This window comes from Diadema setosum, chromosome 9, assembly GCF_964275005.1.
Source record: "Diadema setosum chromosome 9, eeDiaSeto1, whole genome shotgun sequence".
NCBI classification, from domain to species: Eukaryota; Metazoa; Echinodermata; class Echinoidea; order Diadematoida; family Diadematidae; genus Diadema; species Diadema setosum.
The window spans coordinates 10,119,143-10,139,439 of NC_092693.1; the positions used below are offsets into that span (position 1 = coordinate 10,119,143).

At 39.9% G+C, this 20,297-nt stretch overlaps 1 protein-coding gene across 1 annotated transcript in view; it reads right to left on the bottom strand.

Annotated features, from left to right (window-relative positions):
• Positions 1–20,297, bottom strand: part of LOC140233527 (somatostatin receptor type 2-like) — a 47,528-nt gene that overhangs the window by 17,759 nt on the left and 9,472 nt on the right. The window contains exon 2 of the mRNA XM_072313646.1: positions 12,989–13,148. Coding sequence (XP_072169747.1) covers positions 12,989–13,148 — 160 coding nt within the window. The remainder of the gene's footprint in view (positions 1–12,988; positions 13,149–20,297) is intronic.

Consider the following 20,297-nt stretch of genomic DNA (forward strand, 5'->3'; position numbering starts at 1 on the left):
AAATCGTGGTATTTCAGCTCTTGCTGTGCGACATCACTGTGAAGGCCTACTTAATAATGGGGCCTATCATCGACGTAGACAGGATTTGATCTTAGGAGGAGCGGTTATGTGAGGGAACGAATCAAGCGAGGGGGGAGGGTATGGTAGGGGGGTTTCCCCCTCCTACGGTGAAATCTCTTTGCGTTGAAAATTTTGACATTTTTCAGTCCAAAAACTGCCGTTTGTAGCTATATTCTTCGCTTTGGAAATTAAGGGAGGCACACCAGGCGCAACTGCTGTCAATCACTGGCAGCAACATCAGGAGAATGGCATAGCGATTAAATGCGAGCGAGCGGAGCGAGCGAGCATGAAAATTTTAACATTTTACAGTCTAAAAACTGCCGTTTGTGGCTATACTTTTTCGCTTTGGAAATTAAGGGGGGCCGCATCAGGCGCAACTGCTGGCAATTACTGGCAGCAACATCAGGAGAATGGCATAGCAGGTAAATGCTAGCGAGCGGGGCGAGCGAGCTTGAAAATTTTGACACTTTACAGTCCAAAGACTGCCGTTTGTGGCTGTAGTTTTTCGCTTTGGAAATTATGGGGGCACACCGGGCGCAACTGCCGGCAATCGAGCAGCAACATCAGAATGGCATAACGATTAAATGCGAGCGAGCGAAGCGAGTGAGCTTGAAAATTTTGATATTTTACAGTCCCACATGTCTTTTGTGGCTGTACTAGTATTTTTTCGCTTTGGAAATTAAGGGGTGGGGGCGCACCGGGCGAAAACTGCTGGCAATTACTGCCAGCAACATCAGGAGAATGGCATAATGATTAAATGCGAGCGAGCGAAGCGAATGAGCTTGAAAATTTTGACATTTTCCAGTCCCAAAAACTGTCGTTTGTGGCTGTATTTTTTCGCTTTGGAAATTAAGGGGGCGCACCGGGCAAAAACTGTTGGCAATTACTGGCAGCAACATCAAGAGAATGGCATAATGATTAAATGCGAGCGAGCGAAGCGAGCGAGCTTCAAAATTTTGACATTTGACAGTCCAAAAACTGCCGTTTGTAGCTATATTTTTCGCTTTGGAAATTAAGGGGGCGCACCGGGCCAAAAACTGCTGGCAATTACTGGCAGCAACATCAGGAGAATGGAATAATAATTAAATGCGAGCGAGCGGAGCGAGCGAGCTTCAAAAATTTGACATTTTACAGTCCCCAAACTGTCGTTTGTAGCTATATTTTTCGCTTTGGAAATTAAGGGGGGCGCACCTGCTCACAATCACTGGCAGCAACATCAGGAGAATGGCATAGCGATTAAATGCGAGCGAGCGGAGCGAGCGAGCTTGAAAATTTTGACATTTTACAGTCCCCAAATTCGTTTGTAGCTATATTTTTCGCTTTGGAAATTAAGGGGGGCGCACCTGCTCACAATCACTGGCAGCAACATCAGGAGAATGGCATAGCGATTAAATGCGAGCTTGAAAATTTTGACATTTTACAGTCTAAAAACTGCCGTTTGTAGCTATACTTTTTCGCTTTGGAAATTTAGGGGGCACACCGAGTGCAACTGCCGGCAATTACTGGCAGCAACATCAGGAGAATGGCATAGCGGTTAAATGCGAGCGAGCGATGCGAGCGAGCTTGAAAATTTTGACATTTTACAGTCCAAAGACTGCCGTTTGTGGCTGTATTTTTTCGCTTTGGAAATTAAGGGGGCACACCGGACGCAACTGCCGGCAATTACTGGCAGCAACATCAGGAGAATGGCATACTGATTAAATGCTAGCGAGCGAAGCGAGTGAGCTTGAAAATTTTGACATTTTCCAGTCCTAAAAACTGTCGTTTGTAGCTATATTTTCGCTTTGGAAATTAAGGGGGGCGCACCGGGTGCACCTGCTGTCAATCACTGGCAGCAACATCAGGAGAATGGCATAGCGGCTAAATGCGAGCGAGCGGAGCGAGCGAGCTTTAAGATTTTAAAATTTTACACTCCAAAAACTGCCGTTTGTAGCTATATTTTTCGCTTTTGTTTGTCCCACTTTTATTTGAGAACCACCCCCCCCATAGACGCCTCTATACATATTAGGTTGCTTTTGTTAAGTGAAAGATCTGCTGCACACTCTTTGATTAGGGAATATACATCTATGTCAAAAGTGTACAAAGTTTATCCCTTATCCTGTATAGCGGACCTTTTGCATACATGTTCATGATTGCAATACAACGATCTGGTGCATAGTTCTGGCGATATTTGGACAATTTTCCATTAAGAAAGTTCGAGATTTGTCCTCATCTCGGGAATTGCTTGGGGGATAAATGATTTGTCTGTCTAAACACTTCCTTTGGGGCGGGGCAAATGCCCCTTTGCCCCCCCCCCCCCCCCATAGATTCGACGTCCCTGATCTTCCCTTGGTATGCCCATAGATGTATCCTGACTGAGTCATCAGTCACTGTCGTTTCTCAGGAATGATTCAGGAAATGGAGGGGATTCAATTATGGCGATAAAGTTGTTGTTATTGTTTGTTTGTATGTTTGTATGGTCCCCAGTTACTCGCGTCATAGCATGTTTACATGTAGACCTATACTATTTGACGTTGTCAACGCCTGAGCCATACCTTACAGTGTATGTCGATGTTACTTTCTTCGCGAGCGAGCGAAGCGAGCGAGCGCTTGAGAAAATTATACATTTTCCTACAAGATAGAATACTGTTCAGCTCTGTTACCTGTCTGAAGGCCGGCGTACAAACGTCATGCAATATGCCAAAATTGATACAATCACATTTCTGCTTCCTCCATTTTTTCCCCTCAAAATTCAGGGGGGATGATTGTACAGGCCATCCCCCCTCCTCCATTTCAGGGGGGGATATATCCCCCCCCCCCCATCCCCCCGGGATTTACGCCCATGGGGCTTAGGCATAAAAGCCGATTTTCCACGGAATATCGATATTAACGTGCTTGGTCAAGAGCATGACATGAAAGTCACACTTTACACGCTCTTGGGTGTCCTTGAAATGTGACGTCACAGCAAAGATGGTCATGGTAATTTGAAACATTTGCAATTATGTTTTGGGCACACAACTCAGCAGTTCAGTACGCTACGAGTCTTCGACCACTTACGACGTTTGACAATCAAGAAGGAAAGAAATGCCTGTAACTCTAGCTCCGTCACCTACCGGATCTGAATTAGATTATATTAGGGAAAAATCTCCTTCGTTACATTTTTCCAACAACCACTTCGGGATGAAACCTGAATGATATCTGCCCATCATAGCATAGTGACAAATGGCAAATAAAACGTTAAAAAAAACCCCACAAAAACGAAAACCACACACACACATACACACACACACACACACACATACACAAACACAGAAATCAACGCCTTTTTCTAATTCGAAAAGAATCTAGTTTTGTTGTTCTCAACCACGAAGTTCAATGACAACCTTACTCTCATATATAATCCAAATTGTTGCACATGTTAAACTTTCAGGAACTTAATTTGTTGGTCCCTTCGTACGTGAAGTAAATAACTGTTAATCAGCCACAAGTCCAAATGAGTCTTCATGGGTCGTTACACCGTTGACGATCTGTTTGTCTCTATCGCATTCATCTTGATGAGTGTAGTTTATAATTCTCGGAAAGTCCATAACGTCCGATGGAAAACAACTGCAATCTTCCCGTGACTGTTTATTCGGCAAATCTGATGGGCTGAAGCCTCGATACCTCAATGAATGCACAACAAAGAGTCTGATTAAATTGGTATCTGACTTATTGCAGCAAAGGAGGACAAACTTGTGTTTAGAATGTGCACACACACCCACATCTACACTCTCTCTCCCAAACTTGTTTTGCCCTAGATCCTTGTCACTGCTTAGATACTGACATGTTTGATTGTTTTGTCCTGTCAAATTGACAGATCATCTCATCTCGTCTTCGCCCACAATTACGGAGGAGTCCGCTTCAAGGAGAAGGCGCGATCACGACATTGCAAATTTGAGGTCCCCACTTCTTATTTACTACAGTCATTACGAGCCGAGAGATTGTGCGATAGGTAGGGGAGATAAGAGGACCATTGTGAGCGCAGACTTCGCGTTGTTTCGGATTCGCTATCATTATCTTTGCGGTATATCATTACCGCAAATGATAAGTTGGTGATTTCATCGATTAATATGAACTAGTAGCAGTTTCATCTCCTGTGATGTATCAATGGAGTAACATACATTACATCAAAATAAATCAAAATCAACTTCATATTCTTTCGCATTTAACAATGCCTTGTCGCTTGGACTACTTAGCATAACAATGTCGGAATTTCGGAGCTTGGTAATTTGTTTCAAGCTCATCGCGGCACTGCCGGCAACCAGGGATAGCCTGGTGGTAGTATCGCTGCCCGGAAAGCAGTAGATTACAGGTTCGAGTCCCGCGGTTCCTTTTTCCAGACATGTTTGTTAAATATTGCAGATCAGCAGTTGCGATCTATACAAATTCATTTGTTAGAGGGAGACAAACTGAAGAAAATTGAACCTTCAGGTTTCTCATTATCTCATAAAATCATCATCACGGTGAGATATTGAGAAACTACCTATGACATACATGTATGAAAAAAAAAATGAAACATCAAACATGAAATATAAACATAACATGAAACACAATATTGTAGAGTCACACCATGTGCCTCACAGATCAACACCCGATCGGGTTCCATCCACCTTGGAACTTTAAATCGACGCTGCAGGGAAGCAATTCAGTAGCCACACGCTGACGCCAGAAATGCACTTATTTCATGGTTCATTCTCACCGTAGACAACATACAATCACTGCAGGAAACATCAGAGTTACAATGTGAGCTTCTACAAAATCTTGTGAACCTAAGTTCTATACTATATTATAGTCTTATCATTATGTGATATTATCGACACAACAACCTTAAAATGTGTTAACAGCCGGTAGATCGTCTGGTGTACTAATTCCAAAAAATGCATAGAATAAGTGCAGACAGACACCGTGTCATTACGGAAAAGAATTTTATTGAATGGCGGCATATCGTGATTTTATTGATGAAGAAAATGCCTTAGAGGTGTTTTTTTTTTTTTTGTGGTATTATTTGCATAACATCATCAGAAAGAGGGGTAGCAAGAATGCGGAGGTTTATCATCTACGTGGGTGTGTTGAGTGTCACCATAGCAACATCATCCCCCGGGCATATTTGGATTCCGTGCGGGTCTAATACAAGCCTGTGATAAGAAGCTTTTCCTTCTGCCTTAGAAGGGTGGGTTTTTTTTTTTTTTCAGTCTTCATTTTTTATTCAATCGTTCAGATAGAACCGAGCAAATTTGAACATGGTGAACGTCATATAGAAGTGTACGAGTAGTAAGAGCGTTGAATTCAGTTTATTATGATTGTTTTCACCAGTTTTCAACGGCTGCGAATCTTGCAAAACAGTGTGACACCGGTACATGAGCACTGTCGACATCAATAGCAGTTTAAATGAATATTACCCTGTTTTCTATACGCACATTTTAGTTTCTATTTTTAAGCACACAGCAGATTCTTCACTTTTTTCTTTTTCTTTTTTTGCTATTTGATTCATGACCTGTCTGGCAGGTGTAAGTGTATACACTCACATGCAATTGTATCGTTCGCAGACACAGAAAGATTGAAATACAAGTGTATTAAAATATGCATTGATGCATGTTGTCGGAGAAATCTGTAAACACAATCATGTCTACTGTTACCTTTAAGACAATGGAAATGTCTATATGGGAACAAATGATTTCAATCTTACAACAGCACCGACTCAGGGAACATTACGTAAAGTGATTTTCCCCCCTGCAGAATTAAGAATAGAGCAAGTTGACGAAAAGCAGTGATTAGTGATAATGGTTTGTTTTTGTACGACGCTTTCCTATCACGTCGTGGTGTTCGAAACACTTTACACTTTATCATCATGCATACGGTATGATACAACACACTCTCATTTCACCTGCATGTGTAATGCTTTTTTTTTTGTTCAAGGCTGATTGCAATATGTATTACAATATTGCATCTGGAAGCACACATATCAAACTGACTTTATACCAGTCGACTGGGAAACAAATGGCAGGTGTGTGAATTGGCGTGTTATTAAAGGGAAACAAATTAGTCACGTGGCAATCGGATAAAATGTGCCATTTTTGTCCGATCGATACCCCCACTGAATGTTTTGCACGGCGAGAAACCGTGAAGACATTGTGCGTCTTCGGGAGAGGTGAGATTGACAAGACGCTCCCCCGAACGAGACACTTAACGTTATATCGCGCACGAAGTTCGTGGAAGTGAGAAGTTCTGATGATGAAGAGGTATCATCGTCTTTTCACGGTTCCCCCATCTCGAGGCAATTAAAGCGAGATTTACGCCCGAGAAGTTTGGTGGAAAAAACTGGTTTGAAATTGCCTGGACGCGTCTTACCCGCGGCGGAGTTGCCTCGAAATAAACAGAGAGAGGGAGAGGGTTAAGGTGGTATACTTCAGAGTCTCCATGATTACTGCGAGCCACCAGCAACGTTCAATGCAATTCTCGCTCTCATTTTGAAACTCTGAAAGCGTGTCCGTACATAAAGGAGGGCGACACTTTATTAATTTGCTGCTGCTCTTTGAAAGAGGTGTTCCTTCACAGAGACACTATTTGCTATGCCGCTGCTGCTCAGTGTGTACCTATGCTAGTACGGACACAGAAGTGCCTGTTGATGTGTCGGCCATGATTTCAGTTATAAACTGGATGCATCATTCATTTGAACCCTCTTGAGAAAACGAGTTTATTATTCGCATTATCAAGAACACTGTAAACTCTGTTTCAGGGTATCACAATCTTGATATGAAACAGAATTTAGAACAACAAGGTAAACACCTTTATAGTGTAGTGGACAACAAAAATCAGTTGCCGCTTCTGTTGTTGTTTAGTGGATCGATGTCATGCATAATGGAATGATGGCTGATACTAATAGCGACAACAGCGGCAATGATGACGTGATCAGCTTCTCGTTTTTATATGTTTTGTTTGGGTGTCCAAAAGCTGGCTCTGGAATGATGAAAAGGATATTTGTTTTTCAATTTCACGAGCCTTCTTCTGTCTCAGATGCTTGAGAGAGGTCATGCTCTTGTATGCGTTTAAAGGAAACATAATCTATGATACGGGAGACTCCAATACGCTCCTTCGCTTATCATTCATTTCGTATATAGGCAAAGCGTAAGTTTCATAAAGTCGAACAAATTCAGGTCATATCCTTGCTAATCTTTAAAGTCAACTAGATTGTTGCAAATATCAATGTTAGTTCAATAGCAGCAATTATGAAAAAATGTATATTCTATAGCAGACCGATTTTCATGGTTGATTAACATGGATTTTGAATCGAGATTTAGCATGTATGAAAAAAAAAAACGGAAAATGAATACGATACCATGCGATGATTTTCAGATCCCGTCGGCATAGAAAAAAAAAAAACCCACACGGCAAACATGGAATAACGATAGCTTTGCACGTGGTTATTGTTTGATAAGTAGGCCTAACTGTGAATACAGATTTGAAATAATTTGATAAGCTGCAAATACAAAGAACAGAGGCAATCAAATAATAAAGGTTGAATTCCAGAGAAGTGACTTTTCGGAAATAGAGCTTTTACATTTGCATTACTCACATATTTATTTACCCTCACTTGTCTTCATATTACTACGATATGATTCAATACAGCTCTCGACGATGATCACAAAAACATGCATGTATGTAAGTATGTTTTCGTGCGTGTGTGTTTGTTTGTTTGTTAGAGGGAGGTCAAGAGTGGATGGTGAACTGTTTCCTTCGCTTCTTATTCCTGTACAAAGATTGTCCACCAAGGAAAAGAGAGAATGAGAAAACTTTGAAGGGATAGGAACGAAAAGTACAAAAATTACTTACACAAGTCTCTCTCTAGAGCTCCCTTTAGCCCATTCTTCACGTAGGTAAGAATCAAATGTGTCGGCATGCAGATTTGCAGTCTATCCTGACAATAATTTTAGAAAATTTCATACGCATTGACCCACCTTACGCGCCATGCATATTATATACCATGCTCTGGAATCGTTATAAAGAGCGATACGCATAAAGCATCAACAGTCAAATCCCTAGCAAAAAATACCATCACACTGGCACAGAATCAACGAGTACATACTCCAGCACAGTGCGCATGGAAATCCACCTGCCAGACGTCCATCCAATTCGGAGATTAATCAGTAAATTGAGCACAATACAAACCAACGATTCAAGAGTGCACATAATTTTTCTCCGCATTATAGCTCGTTTTCGAATTACTCACCCGGCATGTGACTGCTAAACAAAAATTTCATCTCCACATCAGACAAAGTACGACGGAACCTTCAATTCGAGGTGCACGCACTTCGGGAAACCCGATAAGAGATGAAGGAGTTCCATCGTCATTGGCCCTTCACCGCCACTCTACCGGTTTCCGCGCCACACCGAAACCGAGTATCCGGTCTGGAGCTTGCTTGATAAGCAAGCAAGTGCCCTACAGTTCTGGACACACTAGCCCCTTACCTTTTCTACCTCTAAATAACACTGCATCCTTTGGAGTCACGCGAGAAGTTATCGCCAAGCATACTATTCCTCTTTTATTTCGTTTTATCAGACTCACGTTGAGATACGAGACATTTTGATTTCGCTTTCAATTCGATTTGCGTGCCCGGATTTGAATTTGATTCTAAAATGAAATGCTGTAGCGATATCTACGGTTGATCTACGGTTGATACCATTGCTTCTGTGAATATTGTAAATATGTTATATATTATAATCTATATCATTGAAAGGACTGGCCTCGACTAGCCTGCACGCTATTGCCGGTTCTTTTTTCCCAACGGTATTTAAACTATTGACCTGTTGTGACTATGTTGACGATGTTTGTTTGGTAAATAAATTTCATTTTATTTAATTTCATTAAACAAAAATCATAGCAAACGCAATTGTAAATCTCGAGCTACTGTCATGAAATCCGTGAAGAGGCAAAAAGTTCCCAGATTGACTCAGGATTACAAGAAGACACGCAGGGGGAAAAAAAACCCAGTCTCAATGGTAGCTCATACAGAATTTTATCTCCTTGTGTTGCACAAGACAAATAGGCCCTATATAGACCATGGACAACAATATTACGGAGAGTAAAGAGAACATCAACTTCCTCTAGACTCTTGCCCTCATCATTCTCGATCAGCTAGTTAAAAGGCAAGAGACTGTTTGGAGTAGTTTGCCTCACCATCTCGCGCATGTTACATTAAAAACTCATTGTGACGTAAGTAGGTCATCGTCTGCCGGGTGTTGGATGATCGGCTGGGAGTATCTCCCTCGTTGCTCGTTTGAGCAATCAATAAAAACGAGAATGTCTTCCGAGAACACACACACACACACATACATACACACACACACACACACACACACACACACACACACACACGCACGCACACACACACTCACTCACACTTACACACGAGCAAAAGTAAAGGAAATTAAAGATCATGACATCTCAATTATCATGACCAAATGATATCCACGCAGGAAAGAGCTATCATCCAAAACAGCATGTAGGTTAATTGAAAAGGAACCAGATACTCAAAATAACATCATGTGATCAGGGAACATTCAAGCAAACTCGGAAGAGCGCTTCAGAGAGCTGTGAACTGCTTTGAATGTCAATAAGAGCTTCAATTACTCATGATGGAGTATCTCCATACCTGTTTGGTCACGTGATTGTGACGTTCACTTAATAGACTCCTGACGTTGTGTCACAGTTTAAAAACTCTTGCTTTTGCTCCCATTTTCTTACAAGATTATGTACTAATGTGCCCCAAAATTACTTATTGGACTATTTGCATTGATAACTTTAGAAATAATTAAGAATCTACATGCTATTTCTGGATATGAAACTATAACTTGTTACCGACATCTTGCAGAAAACCCCATTCAATTTGGTCCAGTGGTCATGGAGAAAATGTGGATCTTCGTAATGTACGTCATGGGTACATTTCTCCCAAGTTTAACACTCGGATGCTCTTGGCATCCAAGATAATGAACATACTTTGCTCAGAACTGACAGGACAACCAGTGAATGACTCCAAATTTTGTTCGCAACATTTATGTGAATATACGAATTTGTAAAGTTGTAAATATTGCTGTCATGATTGTCTTGATAAAAAAAGAGAGAAAATAAAGAAAAAAAAAACACAAAAAGGCAAAAAAAGAAGAACACCTCAAGCCAGTCTTCAATGAGTTGATGATTTCATATCTTTCTTTCTTTACTCATTCTTTTTCACACCTTACTAGTGTTTGCAAAAATTCTTTAGTTGAAAATGAAAAGAAACAAGCAGTCATTTTTTCAAAAGAAATTTTTGTCAATGAGCAATCTATTCTTGATATTTGTTAAGTGTGGGTATTGCGTCTCCTTGTAAAAATTGGAGGGAAGGGATTTCTGACATGCTTTACGAAGATCCCAATTTTTCTGTGACCACTTCAACAAATCGAATTGGGTTTTCTGCAGGATGTGGTAAATAAGTTATATTTTCATACCATGAAATTACATTTTTATTGATTCACTACTTTTAGGAGAAAGTTCGATTGTATTTTTTTTTTTTGGGGGGGGGGGCATATGGTATAGCATTCATCTAGCTGTGACGTCACTTTAGCTCTTGACGATGAACGATAATGAATTTTCCCAAGGCTCATTTATTTCTTGCTCATAATTTCTCCTCCCTCATTTTAACTTCATTTTAATAGAGAGATTCTTGAATTATGATGAGGATGATTTTGATGAAAGTGATATAATTCTCCTCTTCTGGGAAGTTATACTCGTTAGAAGTAGGGTCATAGAAAACCTTAGAATGGTGAGGCTGTATTTTTTTACGCTGATCACTGATTTCAAGAGATGACGTATATGGCAAGTCCTTTCAGGTCTAAGAAACGTTGCATGACTTCAAGATTGAACGAGAAATGAGAGGTTTGGGCAAGAAAAGTCCACAATGGCTTCCACGAGGACCGGACGAGTGAGCTAGTGGGACTCGTCCACTAGATTATCGATCATACTTTCCAAGAGGAAAGGAAATATAGACTTTGTCCTGTATATGACATTTCGCTCTATTTCCTCGATTATTTTTCCGGAAAGTAGTGTCTCGCGCTGCCTGCTAAATTACTTCCCTCTCACTGTCAGCCTCATACATTTTTCTTTTTTCTTTTTAATTTTAAGGAGGGGGTGGGGTGGGATGTGTTTGATGGGTTAATCATCAACCTTCTTTCCTGAAAACGGAAATGTGCCTTCAGAAGCAGCAACATAGCCTCACACAAACTGGAATGACAGTTAAGGCGTGTGGACAAAACGATCTGGTGGGATTAGTCGTGATCGATAACACCCGTGGTAGTCAAATGTTGATTCTTCTCCCTGGCAAACATTAATGACCTGTTTGCGGCGTCCAAGTGGAATGGTGTCAGAACGGATGAAGAAATACCATTTCAGATTAAACGAGAAAATGAAATAGGTAGGTGCTGATTACAGAAGAGATCAAAGGATATCAACACCAACATATTATCTTGATTTGATCACGGTGACTTGATTTACTAATTTTCCAAAAAGAAATGAATCCCACTCATCGAAAGGATTGTCTCCATTAGTCTCCACAGATGAGAAACAATCATTATGACAAATAAAGAGACGGAGCTGTCTTATTAACGAGTCACGTGGCAATGAAGTTGATCAGGAATCCTTTTTTTTATTCCACTTAATGAAGAGTCACGTATTTCAAAAATTCTTATTAAATGATATCTTATCCGTAATACCCTTGTACGTTAGTGTGTGTGTGTGTCTGTCTGTCTGACACGTCCGAGAAATGTCAATCTCCTCGTATCCTACTTATTCCCGGGAACTAACGGCCGCATCGTGAAAAATCAATTAATAATCCAGCGACTGTACAGGGAATTTTATGAGTGGTGTACTGTAAATCAACGTGTTTCATCTAGGAGGAAAAGAGAGGGAGAGGGCGGAGGGGAGGGGAGGGCTAGGATTGATTCACCATCAATGACTTTTATTGCTTGCACGCTGTCGGATGAAGCAAATAAGTAAATCATTCCGCTTACACCATCTTCCCATTAATTACTTCCGAAAACTTTGAAATGGCGCATGTATATGATAAGGCAATGCATGTACATGTACTATCAGCGCCATACTTTCAAAATTTTCAAGTCCGTTTGTCGAATTATACAACTAAGCCTAAACTTAACAGACGCACGAATACACCGAACGTGTTAAAACCACAACGTGCAGATGATGCATTTATTTGACATAACGAGGTCAAGCAATATCAGAGAAATCTTAGGTCAACCAAGGACTACGTAGTTAATGATAGAGCGACAATAATAATAATAAAAGGTTGGCTTATTGAATATAGCACATTGTTCCGAAGGTTCGTTAATCTGAAAATGAAATAAGGTTCGTTATTCTGATGGTTACTTGTTTCGAAGCTTTGGTATTCCGAAACTTCGGTATTCCGTAACTTCGTTATTCTGAAGGTTCCTCATTCGAAAAAAAAAAAAAAAGTTCGCTATTCCGAAGGCTCGTTATTCCGAAAATGAAGTTACGCTCGATATTCCTAAGATTCGTTAATTCTAAAAATAAATAAAAATATAAAAAGATTCGATATTCTGAAGGTTCGTTAATCCGAAAACAAAATAGAATGCGTAATTCCGAAGGTTCGTTATCGTGCACGCACCTTCTTTTCGATTTTGGATTAACGAACCTTATTTCATTTTCGGATTAACAAACCTTCGGAATAATGCCACAGATGTTTCTATTACGACCCTTTTTAATTTTCAGATTAACGAATATCTAGGTGTAGGGAATTCGTGTGTTTCGGAATAATGAACCTTCGGACTAAGGGATTTTATTTCACTTTCAGATTGACGAACCTTCGGAATAACGAACATCACCCGGGTTTTTAACGGTCCTTACCCAAGGGAGGTAGAGCAGCACTCGACATCCCGGGTCGGTGAGACCGTAGTTCTTGAGTGTTAGAATGATGGCTGGTAAGGCGTCCAGCAGTAGCCCAAGAAGGTCGGCCAGGGCAAGGTTGGCGAAAGAGTAGTTGATGACGTTGTGCATGTTGTCAAATCTGAAGATAGAGAAAATGATAGCAGTGTTTGTTGTCGTAATTCATGGCAATATATCTAGCTGTGCAGTTATAACATCTATCAGAAATAGATAATCACTGCAAACTGATCAATGAAAGCGAGTAAATGTCGATAGGCATGTGATCTGAACCTTGACATTGTGTATGCTTTGTTCTCAGTATGATACTCTTCATATTATCAGAAACATTCTGACATTACCACTCTTCTGGTATAACAACTTTTAAAGACGCTCCACATTTCATTGTCCACGCCCCCCCCCCCCTTCCCCTTGTATGTTGGACCATTACAAAACCAATGGGGAAAAAAAATCATACCAGAGGACGATATAGCGCGTAGTCTGAAGTACTGTACAACAGTCTGATTGCACATCGTATCGGCGCTGAAAAGACTGATGATCAATTATATCTGAAATCCCTTGTCAACAAAGTGAAACTACAGAAGACGAATGCTTTCCCTGAATATTGGGCGATGTGGGATATAGTAAAGAGTTCGTCGTCAGGGAGCCAGATGATGGAGGAGAGCAAGAGGAAATCATCAGCCCACGCCAAAGATGTGGGTAAGGATTCTTCGAGCTCTTGGGTGTTCTGGCGACACTTCGTGCCTTCTTTCACGGTCCTACAGGGTATCAGACCTCTACAGGGGGAGGGAGTGCTCTCTCGTGGTAATCATGTTGAGTCATGTTTGCCTCGCTGAAGATCGAGACCGACATAACTCCTCCATGATGGATATAGATGAGATGAATCTTGTTTAATGGAGAGACAAAAACCACTCATCTCGAAAAGACTGGAGGCGTTATCACGATGGCTATTATTCAAATATGCGCCAAAGTCCGAGAACACAAAATATAAATGTTTTAACATGAATGTCTTTCGTGAATACAAGCGTTGTTGACATGTCATTTGTCATCATGGCTAAAGATTACACAGAGATTAATGACAAATTGTTTGTTATTCATTCATACAAAAACATGTCAACCAACAAATATCGTCATTCATTCATTCATTATGCAGACCATAGCCCGGAGCGAGGTACATAACATAATTAGGATCGATCATATCTAGCTCTATAGTGTTTTGTAGTCTTTACGTTTGTCGGAAATCAATATTTGATCTCATGCCTTGAAGGATGTGAGGATGTGAGAATGTGAGGATGTTAAATAACCAGAAAGGAGTAATTTCTGCCGTTTCGGCGTAAAAAAGTATGATCTAAACTGTGACTCAAATATCAATTCACGATCTTTCCTCGATGAACTAAAGTCCATGCAGGCTGTAATTACTTCACTGCTTTATACTGAATGTTGACTTCTTGTGCTAAAAAAAAAAAATATGTGAAGATTTGATAAGAAATACTTTAATGGCGGGAGGGGGAATGGGTATTTAAAAAAAAAATAATAATAATTTGGCGGGAGGCCGTCACTCTTGTTCCGAAAACATTTCATTCAACTGGCTGTCCTGGACCATGTTGTTGACGGTAAAAATCCTGCGTACTATCTGCAGGTTGGTGGATAGGTACAGTATAATAGGTGCAGTATAAAGAATGGTCCCCTACCGCCTCATACAAGAGGGAGAGACATATAGACTGACAGAAAGGGGAAAAAGAAGAAGGAAAAGAAAACAACAACAACTGTAGGCTAATCCCCAGGGTAACCAAGAGGGGAAAAAAAATCTCCTCTCCTGAAACCAATGAAATGGGTTTGATGCTGGTACGCCATATCTCCAGTGAGCCAAGTCTCTCGTCCGGCTATATGTTTTTGGAATGAGATGGAGATTACTTCTGTTTGTAAACAGTCATGTAAATGTAGCATCCAGCGCAGAATCCCGAGAAGAGCTTAATTGTCGCACGCGCACTTTCCCTTTGAACAATTCTTTTTTCTTTTCTTTTTTACTCTGATTTGTTTCGTTTTTCTCTTTACTTTTGCTATTTTTACTTCGGGTTTTCACCGTCACATCACGTGGAAGTAATTTCAATGAAACATGTAAACTGTTATTTTGCTTTTATGTAAATGTGGAGTTGCTTGTACTCGTAGTCGATTTGTAAATTTGTTTCCCTTCTGCTATAATCGTAAAACGCTCATGCAGAAACACTTTGGTAATGAGCGCTATGTAAATTTTCCATATCATTATTCTGACAATTACTTAAGTATCATTAAGCATTTTCGAAGTTCCCTATTTTCGAAGTTTTCGAGGTTCCCTTGGCATGATGATGGGGATATGTGTACATAGTGAGAGGTCCATATTGTCTTCAGAGAGCAAAGAGATTCAAACCTTATTCAAACTTCAAAGAATTCAGTACCTCACGTCGCCTCGGTTGCTATTATGTAAGCCAACATCGAATTATTTATCAAGCCGTTTCAGTATGACAGCATTCTATATTATATCACCTTTATATCATAACATATCGATAAGTTTATTTACCGGCTTACGATATTACGTGGCTGAGAAGGATATAGCAGTATCAGTTTGTGCAAGGAGCAAGCTACAATATTCAGTCAACAAATTAAGAACAAAGTCAAAGTCAAGGGAGTGGTTTTGTTGTTGTTGTTGATGTTGTTGTTGTTGTTGTTGTTGTTGTTGTTGCTGCTGATGATGTCGTTGTTGTCAACAATGTCCTACACTGCCTCTTGAAAGAACATGTAACGCGTAATGCTGATCCTTCTTTTTTTGTCCTAGGGTATCAAAATGTATCTTCATTTTCATTGTGGCCGGTCCGAAAATAGAATTCCGTGCAAAAGCAGGTCATCGAAAAAGGCAGTCTTACAAAACCTGAATAGATCGCTGTATAATCCGGTCGTCACGGGCCTGATTTGGCTGTCCTGCGATAATGGAAGTTCGGCCAAGAATCAGCCTTCTCCACGTGGAACATGATAAGTCACCTGTGTAATCTGCACTTGGCATGCCAATACAGTAAGATTACAATTATTTCATTTTTTTTTTTTTTTGCCCAAGCTGTTCTGTGGACAACGAATGAAACCAGTTTACAGACCTATAGTCCTTGCGAATTACTTTAAATATTTCTATCCTTGAATTGACGTCAGTGCTTACGAACCTAAGCTCAGTACTTCACAAAAACTAGAATATCAAATACTAGAAATGTGGGTATGACGCTGATTTTCTCACGCCCCTCTTTTTTCTAAAGGAAATCAGCAACACATATCATTAGCGATAGTATCTGTTACTCCCAGTTTGGTAATCTCGATTGATGCAATACTCGGAAATTACGCACGACCTGTGCTCTTAATTTGGAAAGAGATTTTTCAGCTCTCAAGACTTCTGCTTGTTGCCTTGGTAATTTCTTTTGTGCTAATTTTATATCACAGTATAACAGAACTTATCTAACATGCAATCTTGACCTGTTATGAACTTATTTCGCTGAAAACCCTAACAAAACAACACTTTTCGATAAAAAGATGATAGACAACGCGAAGATGGCAGGAAATACTGTTAGTAAGAAATTATTCAGTTTGAGACAATGGCATCGGTTATTATTTTTTTTTTTATTCATTTTCCATCTGAGAAGATGGCTGGATAGCCCATATTCAGCTACGTTAAGATGGTCTTCCATGGGGTCCAGTTGGATGTGAGGTGGGGACCTCTTCACTGGGTTAAACACTCTGCTCTTTGTGATGAATGAATGAGATGGGATCTTTTACGTGCATGAGTTGTTACTCTACTTTTTCTTATATATATCAACGATATCATAAATTCCTCAACCCTTCTCACCTATGTATTATTCGCGGACGATACCAGTGTCTTCTACTCTCACAACTGTTTAAACACACTAGTTGATATACTTAATTCTGAGCTTGCAAAAATTTCTACATGGTTTAATTGCAATAAATTATCACTAAATATAGATAAAACGTGTTTTATAAACTTCAATACTTCACATTTGCAATCGATAATGCCTAATAACATTATTATTGATGGTATGCCCATTATTGGAAAAAAATCAACTAAGTTCTTAGGGGTAACCCTTGACTCCAACTTAAATTGGAATAACCACATTGACAATATAACCACATTAATATCCAAAGCCATTGGAATACTTCGGAGATTAAAATATTTTGTAACGGAAAAAGTACTCATTATGTTATACAATGCATTAATCTTACCGTACATTAATTATTGTAATGTTGTCTGGGGAAACTGTAATAAAACCAAAGTAAATGTTATTTTTCTTTTACAGAAAAAGGCAATAAGAATATGTACCAACTCACATTATCTAGAACATACTGATCCATTATTCCTTAGACTAAAAGTTCTTAAAGTTGACGATATACACAAATTTCAAACAGCTATATTTATGTTCAAATACACGCAAAATCTACTCCCACTCTTCCACAACGCATTTTCCCTTAACAGGGATGTCCATGCTTACCCCACGCGCCATCGTAATGATTTCCATTTGAATAACCCTAAACTCCTATTAGCTCAAAAATCAATTCGGCATAACGGGCCTGATATTTGGAATTCACTCCCTCTCCACATAAAACAGTGCACATCTCTCTATTCCTTTAAGGCAAATACAAAGAAATATTTCTTGGCACAATATCATACGGTACAGTAATCATTAAACATGTACCTCTTATACTCAACAACAAGGCAATATTTGGTCCACCCCCTTTTCCTTTTCTTTTACTTTGCTGCTTGACCCTTCGCCCATATTATAACATATCCAATCATTTTCTTAGAAGTGCTGACCATCAACACTTTCGTGCTTCATCACCTGCACACGCACTCACAGGCACCACTCCTGTTTACCAAGTAATTGTATAAAACTGGATTTACGCGCACTTTAACATGGCCCATCTGTATTAGTGTTCAAGTACTACAATAAAAAATGGTAATTTAACTCTGGCTGTCCGTCTGTTCAAGCACGGCTTATAACGGCGGCCCTCTGCATCATATGTATATATTATATATTGTACTGTGAATTAAGTCATTATTGGCCATATAAACATTTTGTATGTTATTTAACGTTTCATTTGTCTTTACATACAAAATATGATTTACTATGTAATATGTCAATAATTTTCAGAATTGTATTTCTGTAATTGAACCTGCCTTTGTTATTTTTGTTATTCTGAAAGAAAATATGAAATGCAGAAAATAAAATCTTTTCAAACAAAAAACTCTCTCATACACGGGACCTCCATTTTATGTCCTATCCGAGGGACAGAGTGTTTTGCCTCTTGCTAGAGGGGACGGTATGTTTATTGTTATACACAACATTGCTCAGTCCAGACTCGGGTTCGAACCCGGGCCCTTACATAGGATCGTGAGGCAGACGCGCTCACCGCCCGGTGAGTTATATAACGGTATGAAAACACTGCTTAAAAATATGGCATAAAATAGAAAATATCCCATATTATTGATGATTCGCTACGCTGCAATAACCTCATCTTGCAGGAAATGCTGGATCTGTCAATGTCTGTCGCTATGGGAATTGAATACACCAAGAATGGGACATAATTATCATGTGCAGAATAGTACAAAAGCAGTAAAAAAGAAAAAAAAAAGAAAATAAATACAAAAACGTTTGTGGTTTTCAACCAGAACTAGGATACACAGATTTCCAGTTTGTTGTTGTTGTTTTTTTTTCACACATTTTCATTTTCAGGCATTTCGTCGATGGTAGAGCAAGCTCTACTTTTCTCCTGAGTACGAGATGCTTTTTAGTCCCTATGACATACTTAACTGTAAATTATTGTCTTGTGGCAGTTTTCCTGTACACTTGTGTTGTGAAGCTGTCTTTTGATGAATAAATCGTCCACAAGAATACGCGGCCAGAATAAGTTTTCACTGTTAGGATCTGAGTTTCATGGCATTCACCTATATTTATGTCTAATCTGCTTCTGAGGACAAGCGAAAGGTGTTGTGGTTCAGAAGAAAATACCACAGATTCTCAGTGCTGGGGCTTCGGTTCGACTCCGTTGGTTACAGTAGTAATGCGCAAGCCCAAAACACTTAAACGTTGCCCAACCCTTCGGACGGGTCTTAAATCTGTCGGCCAATGATCGGCTTGTTTGCAAGTATTCGATTGCTTCCTAAGTGGCTACATAGAGGAAATGAAAACTCAGAACTCAAACTTCAACATCGACAAGACAGCCATAAACTTCAGGATGACGTTTCAACGACGTTATAGTTAAAGTTCGAACCGCTTTAATGACCGAACTTACCTGAGCAGTTCCAACAACTTCGCTCTATACGAGATCTAACTTTAGGTTGAGATTATATAAGTTTAACGCTTTGGCATTGCAACGCCGGTCCCATGGCGCCTTTGCAAAGTTCAAATTTGCCAGGCTTGATTGATGATCTGTTGGCTTGGTCCACCCTTAGGGCAACACAGATGTTGCCTGCACAAACACATCGCCTTGGAAACGTGGAATCTTTGTATCTTGTGTATCTGGTTTGGTGAGTATTGGTTCCGGCAACGCTATTCAGAACGCTCCTGGCAGTTGCCTGATGCAGCGCAACGAAATGCTCTAATTTGTCAAAGTAATCATCAGTGTCTCTTCAAAAAGATTTTAAAATGGAATAACGTGTGTGTGTGTGTGTCTGTGTGTGTGTGTGTGTGTGTGTGTGTGTGTGTGAGTTTGTTGTTGGGTATGGGGAAGGGGAGTTTTAATAGTAAGACATTGAAATATCTCCGTGACGGCGGCATACAATCACCCGCGTGAGAAGAAGTATAATAGTATTCATTCGCCGCTGTCAATGTCTGTGTGACATGACAAAAGGCGCTTTTCATAAAATGTGACTGGCCACCTGTACGAGTTCGTAATGGAGCGGTTGCCATGGTAATGTGTCTTGCTATACAGTTAGGATCTTTCGTCGTCATTAGAAAATCGGTTTAACGCGGATGCGATGCTGTCGTTCCTTTCATCTTTCGTAAAATGCGTCGGTTGAAATATGATTATATGTAATTTGGTAAGGCCAGCACCTACGCTATACGAGTATGGATTTCCCCCACTAAACGTTCATGGAATATGGCACAGTACATGACAGAAAAACAAAAATAGAGGTAACATTGAACACGAGTTACCTTCATTATTGTAATCGGTTAGGATAATGAGATATTTGCTATGACCATACTACTACGCATGTTGTTTGCATATGTAATTACAAATGTAA